The sequence below is a fragment of the Diceros bicornis genome, chromosome 19, assembly GCF_020826845.1.
Source record: "Diceros bicornis minor isolate mBicDic1 chromosome 19, mDicBic1.mat.cur, whole genome shotgun sequence".
Classification (NCBI taxonomy): Eukaryota; Metazoa; Chordata; class Mammalia; order Perissodactyla; family Rhinocerotidae; genus Diceros; species Diceros bicornis.
The window spans coordinates 49,401,491-49,410,834 of NC_080758.1; the positions used below are offsets into that span (position 1 = coordinate 49,401,491).

General features: G+C 53.5%; 1 protein-coding gene across 1 annotated transcript; it reads right to left on the minus strand.

Moving 5' to 3' along the window:
* Positions 1-1,456: 1,456 nt before the first annotated feature.
* CD93 (CD93 molecule) lies at positions 1,457-7,093 on the minus strand. The gene is made up of 2 exons (XM_058563335.1): positions 5,008-7,093; positions 1,457-4,731 (listed from the first exon to the last, which is right to left on the minus strand). The coding sequence occupies exons 1-2, from the start codon at positions 6,918-6,920 to the stop codon at positions 4,707-4,709; spliced, it is 1,938 nt and encodes a 645-aa protein (XP_058419318.1). The 5' UTR covers positions 6,921-7,093; the 3' UTR covers positions 1,457-4,706.
* Between the last annotated feature and the right edge of the window lie 2,251 nt (positions 7,094-9,344).

A 9,344-nucleotide genomic window follows, 5' to 3' on the forward strand; every position in this document is an offset into this window, starting at 1 on the left:
GTAGGTGACGATGCAGAAATGGGGCAGGCAAGGTAACTTCTTTTTGCAACTCTTTGAAAAGGGAAACGGATTCAGTTAGTGATTGCAAATGCAAGTTCTGCCATGTGTTTTGAGTTGTTATGAAATATATTAAAACACATTGACAACAAATGTATTTCAGAGTTTATTAGGAGAGGTCCGTAACACAAAGCACAAAGGAGGACAGACCTGCTACTCCCTGAGGCCGGCCTGAGATGCCGCTCTCGTTTCTCAGAGCGCTGAGGAGCAGTGCAGAGTTCAAGCTTGCCCTCCCCCCAACCTGGGAAACATTCATGCCTGGGATGAAAATAAACCCCGCATGGAAATCCCATGATTCCAGAATTGGTGGAACACGTTTCAAATACACATATTTAAAAATACTTATGTTCTCATTTGGCGTTCATGAGTGATTACTGACATTTACAGTCGCATCTACTGTCACAGAACAAGGCCTTCATACAATCTAACTCAAACTTAAGCCAAATGTGCAAAAGGAGCTTCAGCCCAGGGGAACAGCAGGCAAAATCTGCTGAAAGGAAGCACTTGCCCCCTTGCAGATAAGAGAAACAATGTGAGAAGGGAATTCCAGAGTTTCTTCCTAAAATAGATGGGCATTATCTCCAAGCACAGACCAAAACACAACTCATTTTTAAAAAGCACTTCAGTGACTATTAGTTCCGGAATTTGGAATGCAATGAGGTACTAGATTATTGAATATGTGGAGAATTTTGATTACTATCCTCTTCTTTTTCGGTTGACGAACTCCACAAACCTCACAGATCTAAGCAGTGGGTTTTGCAGCCAGATAGGGACAGATGTTTTCAGGGGTCATATCTCAGCTTCCCATGCTAAAGCTATTGTTTAAGGTAATGGAAATATGTAGGGGACATTACACCGTTCTGCAGCTGCTAGAAAGCAATGCTTTCCTGTTTTCCTGATTTAGACAATGGAGAAGGTAAGAAGAAAAATAATAGGAAAAGATTTTCCTATATCTGTTTTAAAAAACTGCATTATTTTGAATTCAGTACATGTTTTTGTCAAATCTCATCTCTGTTTTCTTAGATTTCACAGAAATATTTATGAGAAAGAGGGTTGGAATAAATGTAGAAATGGTCAAATCCATGTTCTTCGAAGATTGTTTGGTGACAAAACTCCAGGTCCATCACAGGATGCTCTGAACGGGACTCACGATTAGAACATATGAGAACAGCAACACGAGAGTGTGTGCTTCAGAGAGAAACTCATTCCCGACTCAGTTCTCCTGCACGATGCACAGGAGCACACACACACACAACTCTTTATTCCACTTTTGGCCTGATCATAGGGAAGATGTTAAGGGGAGCCTTTCCAAAGCGTTGCTAGTCTGTCACTAAGAACACTCAGGGCTAGAGACGCCCCGCAAGCCCTGGCAGTGACTGCAGCCTGCGTTCCTCCCATCCTCCCGTCAGAACCGGGTTAATTCACCCACTTAGTGTGCTGGGGAAACGCCAGGTGGACGTGCAGCGCCACAATGTCACGATGATGAGGATCAGGCAGGTGGGCACCCGAAAGCAACAGCAGCCTGACTGCTTTTGCCTCGAGGCCATGCTGTAGAGCAGTGGTGGGTTCATCCTGCAAAGGGCGCTCAACGAGTCAGCACTGCAGGGCCGTTTTCAAATAACTGCCCCACCCTTGGTTTTCACTCCTCAGCCTCCCTGCGGGGCAGCTGCCCTCCTGCATCAGGGCTTCTCCAAACAACAAACAAGAACAAAGAGCAGCCATTGTCCTTGAAATCCAGGAATGGGCATAGTGGCTGCATGTTTAGGGAGACGTCCTCCCGTTAAATTATCTGACTTGGGGGATGGCGGGGGGCGGGGGTGAGTTTGTCCCAAATATAGTTTTTCACGAATCTCCTAGAATTATTGAACTACGGGAAATTCCTTTTGGATGGAAGTCTCCATTGTCTTTGAGCCTTTTGCCAAGTGGAGCCTGCTCCCTGTCCCATCGCCCCGGCTGTTCTGCTGCTCAGCCTGTCAGGAACAGAACGGCACCTGGTCTGCCCCTGCCCAGCCCAGGGACATGATTGGAGGAGTCTGCACATGGCAGAGCCTGCTCTCCCATGCTCCATCCTGTCCATTTCTCTTGCTGTGTCACCGCCAAGCCACTTGGGGCCCCTCTGGATAAACGGATGGTTTGTCAATGGCTGTGCAGTCTGTGGGCATTTGTCTATCCACTGTTGTGGCCCCAGAGCTCCCCAACGCAAGGATTTGCATACCTCAGACAGACTGGTGGTGGTATTAGATGGGAGAAGAAAGCATCTGTTTGAGGCCAGTGGTTTTCATCAGACTCACTGCCTGAGGTCATCCTGTTCGGGGATCTCGGCCACTGGTGAGCAGCGGCCGGGAGAGAAGGTAGGGCTTATTTGCCCGCAAAGGGGCTTACTCTGCTGGAGGGGGTTTTGAAAAACTATTATTCATCAACCCATTGCTGCCCTTGTGGGTTCCACAGCAGGGATCCGTGATCTCCCCACTGTCGGGGATGGGGCTGTATATTCCCACCCACAGAAGAATTCGAACACAGAGACCAGAAAATGGGCTGAAGAAATTGAACACTGTGAAAACGAGAGGGCGTGTGGGTGACCTCAGCCAATTTAAGGCCCGAAGCAGGGCTTAGGGGAAGCCTAGAACAGGTCTGTCTCCTTCACCCCAGAGGATGAGGGTCAGAACCGGAAGGCCCAGGGGACTCTGTCGGGTCTGCATTCCTTTCACGGAGGTGCAGATACTGGTCAGCAACACATCTGGCCAATCTTTAAAATCATCTGAATGGCCAAATGCTTGGTTCCCCTACAGCAGACTGCCAAAGTCCTGGGGCCAGTGGAACAGCCTTTGTCTCTTTTGAGTGGTAAACATCAGTATTCCAAGTGAAAACTGAAGAATATTGGATGACTTTAGATAGCAGAAGTTCCAAATATCCTGCTAGGTTCCACAAAGCCTCCATCTTTCCTCCCCTCCTCCCTCCCGCCCCCTTTAGTTTCCCGTTTTCTTAAAAAAAAATCTGAACTACAGCATCTATATTTCTAAATTGGCAGAAGGATATTTACTTGGCTCTAAAGGCCATGCACCTGGCGGCTATGCCCACACAGGGTGTGACCTCCAGGACAGATGCATTGCTAAGGCAAAACCAGAAACAGTGGAGCGCCTTCCTTCTGAGGGGCAGTTTGGAATCCGAGGAAGGAAGCGCATTCCCTCTGTCCATTCTGCCCAGTGGCAGCAGAAGCCCCCAGGCGACCTGAGGCCTCCCAGTGCTGCTCAGGCAGCTCCCAACAACTCTGACCTTTGGTGACTCCCAGGCTGCTTTCCAGGGACCCAGGCAGAGCGATGCGGGAAGAGCACCATCGACTGCGCGTCGTAAGGGGAAATCTTTACAAGAGAGCACTTAAAAATGAGGATATAAATTAAAACTGCTTTCAATAGATTTTGCAGTTGCAGAATATTTTAGTTCTTCTCTTTCTCCCTTCCCTCTCCCCTATGTTTTTCAGGAAATGAGAAGAGGACACAAGTTCCTGAAGCGCCACAGGACAGCCTCCCGCACGACCAGCCCGACTTGGTGTGTGGTTCGGCCACAGAGCAGGATCAGGTTCTCAGGACCGACCGTGAACTGTGCTAAAATGCCTTATGAGGACAGCTTTCAAAGCTCAGCACGCTGTCTCCCTCTCACGTCCTTTAGAAACAGTCAGAAGGAGAGACTTGTCAGTGCTGCCTCCACGTCCAGTCAGAGCGGCGTGCTGTAAGGCAGGGTGTTGCACTGGGCTGGCTCAGAGACAAGTGTCCTTGACTTTTTCCCTCATGAGTGTTCATCTCATCGATACTCAAGTGAGTACTAACATCAGTACACTTCTGAGACAGACCCCTGGCCTCTCTCTCCAGCCCTGTAGGTGACTTGTTTTCAAAAACACTTAAAACTCACCTCATACAACTTTTCCCATATTTTTTAAGACTTCTCTTGCAAATAAACCCAAGACTAATAAAAACTTAAGAACTAGAAAATGTGATTTCTAAACTTCCTGCCTCCTTGCTACCTAAGTAGCTCAGTGGACTTCTAGTCATCCTGGAGGATTTCAATGACTTGGCACTTGGCAGCGCTGGTGATGGGAGAATGGAGAATGCATGAATCCAAATGTAAGGAGATGCTTCCAATCCTGAACATGTTCCCTTTGACCAGAAAAAGAGCTTCTTATAGAATTAAACAATTAACGGACTTAGTCTCTGTTATACTAAGAGGGACAAATCCTTTAGGTCCTAATTAGCATTAGCAGATCATCTTTCCTCTTGGACCATCAAGTGAGCAGAGAAGCAGTTCAAAGGGGCCCAGTAGCCCCTGACTTGTAATGCCCTGATCGAGAATCAGGCAGAAAAACAAAACCAGTCACATTTGAATTGGAAAAGGGAGAGTGAGTGAGAATTGTTAATAGTCACAAAATTCCCACAAAGGCATCCCAACCCATGGCTTCCACGTCAGAAAAGCCACAGTCCCGTAGAGAATACCTGCACATTCCCAGCTGCCAGGCTTTTAAGGAGAAGGTTTACAACTGTTTGCTAGGATTCCAGTCCAGTCTTTCGGAGGGATGTGGCTCCCCACTGCCGACGGGGCACATAAAGCTCTGAGGACGGTGGCTGCCAACTGCCAGCGTCTCTGGGGCCACCTCACCTTCAGCAGTCTGTCCCTGGTGTTGGACTATGGGAAACAAAAGATGACAGCATTGGGAGCTGCTGCGACTGCCATGCAAATCTAGACCCGGGAGAGACCACATGCACCCATGCTGCAGGCAGGGCCGCTGCCCTGGGAGAGCTTGAGCGAGCTCCGGGCTGGCAGTAGAGTTGGGGTTTACGGTCCAATGTGGACAGCGGCTGCCCCTTGCCCTCTGCCTGCTTTGTGCCGCAGTCATTGCCCTCCCGCCTCCTGTGCTCGCCCACCCTCCCGCCCCTCTGGGCAACCTCCAGCCTCATTTACCTGTACTGATTCTCCATGGCCCTGCTCTCGGCTCGCTCGGGAACCCAGGCGTAGCTGTCGGTCGCACTCTGGGGCTTTTTCTCCTTTATCTCCTCCCTCTTTGCTCTCCGTTTGCGATAGACCAGGAGCCCGAGAGCCAGAGCCAGCAAGAGTAGGATGGCCACCACAGTGCCCAGGATGTAGAACAAGAGCAGCTTTTGCCCGTCAGTGCCATCATCGCTTTGTTTGGCCACAAAATCCCCACCCATGGACTCCCTATGGCCAGTGGTGGCTGAGGGGTGATGGGTGCTGGGCTCCATCCAGACGCCAGGGGGCCCACTGGGGGCCAGCGTCTTGGGTGGAGCAGGAGTAATGGGGGCATCGGGTGGGAGGGAGAGTCTGCTCACAGTGGGAGCCACCTTGGAGGTGCCCTCAGGGTCCCTGGTTGGACTGGACATTGTGGCAGAAGGCACAAGGTTCCCCTCTCTATCACCCGTGCCATCCCCCTGAGGAGGCCCAGCTGGTGGTCCCAGGGTCGTAGCACCCATGGTGCAGGAGACTCCATCAGGAGCCAGTTCCCAGCCTGGCAGGCAGCCGCAGCGGAAGGACCCCTGCACGTTGAAGCACAAGCTGTCACAAACGCGGCCCTCACACTCGTCCACGTCCTTGCACTGGGTGCCGTCGTCCCCAGCCAGGACATAGCCCTCCTCGCAGGAGCAGAAGAACGAGCCATCGGTGTTGGTGCAGCCCTGGGCGCAGGGTGAGCGGCCTGGGGCACACTCGTCCATGTCCCGACAGGCCCCTTCTCCGGCGCCCCCGGGCTCATAGCCCACCCAGCACTGGCAGTGGAAGCCCCCAGGGGTGTTGACACATTCCTGGGCGCAGGGGGAGTCCTGGCACTCGTCCACATCCACACAGTCCTGCCGAGTCGAGTCTAGCTGGTAGCCTGGGGGGCAGCGGCACATGTAGTTTTTCCCAAGGGGTCCAGGAACGCATGTGGCTGCCCCTCCGCAGGGGCTGGAGCTGCAAGGGTTCCGGGAGGCGCAGGTCACCAGGTCATCCAGCAGCCGGAACCCCGGCCGGCAGCCGCAGCGGAAGGAGCCGTCCCCCCCCTCAAAGCAGTCCTGCTGGCAGCCCCCGTTGTTGAAGTCGCAGCCGTACTCGGGGCTGACACAGAGGGGGCCCGAGCTGCCCCAGTCGAACACATCGGGGGCCTTCTCCTTGCACAGGAAGTAATGATGCCCATTTTCGCTCCCGTCCCCACAGGCCACGTTGGCCACGGAGGCGAAGGGCACGGCGTCCAGGGAGGAGCTGGTGGCCTGGAAGGGGGTGGTATAGTTCACATGGCCTGGGCCCCCCAGGGCCAGGGGCCGGCACATACCTTTGAAGTTGAACTTGCACACAAAGCCCTCGATGTTGCTTCCAGGAGAGCTGGGGCTCCCACAGGGGCCCTCAGCCCACTTGGGGAGGTGGCCGGTGAGAGGTGGCAGGGACAGGTCCAGCACCAGGGACACACAGCGCTTGGAGATGCACGAGTGCTTGAGCTCCTTGTACCAGTTGGCATAAGACGTGTTCTCCCCACCGCCCATCCAGCTGAAGCCCTTCAGCGGCAGGCTGGGGTCCAAGCACTTGCCCTTCTCTCGCTGGAGCCCGATCCAGAACTTGCCTGTCCGAGCTGCTGGGGGTGCCTCCAGCTGTAGCAGCTGGGCCAGGGCTCGCTGGACGTGCCGGGCCTCCTCCTCAGTCTTCACCGTGGCCAGGTTGCCCCCGTTCCTGCTGCAATGATTCTGGGCCTCGCCCGCACTCAGCTTGTTCCAGTGGGCCGTGTAGCAGGCAGTCCCTGCGCAGACCGCGGCCTCCCTCTCAGCGCCGGCCCCCAGCCACCGCTGGCCCAGGAGCAGCAGCAGCAGCAGCAGCCCGGTGGAGGTGGCCATCGTGGCCTCCGTGTCCCCCGCAGCGGGAGGCTGGAAGCCTGACGGTGACAGTGGTGGCCCCAGCCGAGCTCGGAGGGGAGCTGAGGGCTCAGCAGCAGTCGCTCTGGCAGAGGAAAGGACACAGAGGCTGATGGCTTTCCACGTCCCCCTGACCCAAGGCGCATCCTGTGCTGTTGTACTTCTTATATCTCACCGGATACTGGGGCTTCCTGCAGTGAATAGTTTTCTGACTCCTGTTGCCTTCATCACGGTTTTGTTGTTCATAAAAGGGATCAGGCGGCTTTGCTGGGTCCTGGATAAGTGCTGAGGAAATGCAGCGGTGCGGGCAGACGGCAGGGCTCAGAGACACTGTCTGCTGGGTTTGGGCTCCATTCTCCTTCCCATCTGCGTGCGGAACCTAATGGCATGCCACAGAGTGAGTAGACACTCACTAGGAACTTGAAACTTGAAAAAGGAACTAGAAACTTGAAATTTGAAAAAGGAACTAGGAACTTGAAAAAGCTCACATAGTAACCCGTAATAAAATTCCACTTTGGTTTGCAAACAACCAGAAGAGGAAAAAAAAATCCTGACTTGAGACATGAGGCCTCGGATGGCTATAATTTTCAGCCTTTTTTAGAAGCAAACTGGATCTTTCTTTTGCCTATCTCATGTTCCCTTTGGCTTTGGGAGTCTTTTTTCTTTTATTCCCCTCATCATGAACTTTAAATAGATAGGCAGTTTTTAAATAGGAACTGGGCCGTGGGAACGTCTGAGTTTCTAACACAATGCCAAGCTGCTTGAGAACATTAAAACAAATTGGGTGAAATTTGGCAGTTTTCAGGGTTTCACAATACAAATATTGTGCTGTGAGGTGGCAGCATCACAAAAAGCATCAGAAAGAAAAAATGAAAATGCTTCTGGCCTCATGGCCTTGGGGTTGGCGCGCCCTCCTCCCCCGGCTCCTGGTTCCCAGGGAGGGCCCGAGTTCTGGGCCCAGAACGAGAATCCAGGCCTGGGCCAGCCTTCCCCACGGCAACTCGTCAAAGGCCCTTGAATCAAAGGGTTCTCTTCCTGCAGTCAGACGTGTTTTGCTCATAGGGCTGTCTTGGGTTGGTTCCCCAAAAGTAGACCCTGAGACAAGGATTTGGGGCAGGTGAGGGGAACTGCAACAGCTTTTTTGCGCAGGGAACTGAAACAGCGGTGGAAGAGGCCAACACAGGGAGGCGCTGGGGCACCTGGGGCTCCGCTCCGTGGGACACTGGGAGACTCTGGGCCGGTGTTAGAGTCTACCCCGCTGAGGAGAGGGGCGGACAGTTCTCCTCCAGCTCCCCTCCCCACTGGTGGTGGCAACTCCTCGGCACTCTGGGAGGGAACACTCAGGTGGAGAATTGCGGGGGCCTGCCAAGGGCCTGTGGCGTGGCACCGGCATCTGCAACATTGGCTCTCCACAGAGATTGAGTTAGGGTGTCATGGGGGTTAGGAACTCGGGGGCTTTCAGCCTCCACAAAGGATAAGGTGCCCAACTCAGACTCCAGTTGGAGACCCCTCAGAGACGTTCCTTATGTCTTTCTTATTTTAGTAAGATATCTGAGATAGTCTAGGGACCTCCTTTCAGAACGCACAAGATCCTCCCTGTGCTCCTTGGCGCCTGTGGAGATCCATCCATCCATCATCCATCCACCCATCCAAGTTAATTAAGCCCCTCCTATGCACTGGGCTCGGCACTGGGACTCTAGGAGGGAACCCCTGCCTTCATGACCCTTGAAGTCTGTTAGAGTAGACATATTTGAACACATTGAACAGTGGCAGCTGTGACAGGTGCCCCAGGGAGAAGTTCAGTGTGTCAGGAGAGGTCCTGACTGGTTGGGAGGTGAGCAGTTAGGACAGGCTCCTCTGGTGAGGAGTGGCAATGAAGCTAGAATCTAAAGGAAGAGTAGGTAAGAAGGCGAATGATGTCCATGTGAGGGAACAGCAGGTACGAAGGCCCTGTGGTAGGAGGATCCTGACCATCACAAGGGAGTGAAGAAAGGGCAGTGAGCCTGGAGCCTGAAGAACTGGAGGGATGAGAAGGGGAAGGTAGAGCCCTGTGAGCCCACACAGTGAAGATCTGGGGGTTCGTTCTGCAATCCATGGGGAAGCACTGTGGGGCCGACATGCTGAGACCTCCGTGTAGAAGATTCCCTCCTACTGTGGAGTGGGCAGTGGGCTGATGGACCCCAAGCCGTTGGGGGAGCCACTCAGTAGGCACCTGCAGGTTCCAGACACAGGTGACGGCAGCTTGGACTGGACTGCACCCGATGAGGAAGAGCAGATTCAGGAGGTGATGAGGGTCCAGATCAGGCTGTTCCCGCGCTGGATGGAGTGGGGTTGAGGACCCGGGAGGCCCGCTTGTGCGGGCTTGTGCGACCAAGGGCTGGGCATCCCGGAAGGCCGTGTCCACTG

What these genes read in the sequence shown, in the direction of transcription:
- CD93 (XM_058563335.1), bottom strand. Translation starts at nt 6,920, where the DNA reads ATGGCCACCTCCACCGGGCTGCTGCTGCTGCTGCTGCTCCTGGGCCAG. An exon ending in GCCATGGAGAATCAGTACAG is followed by an intron (nt 4,732 to 5,007) that starts GTAAATGAGGCT and finishes TGTTTCCCATAG; the next exon opens with TCCAACACCAGGGACAGACT.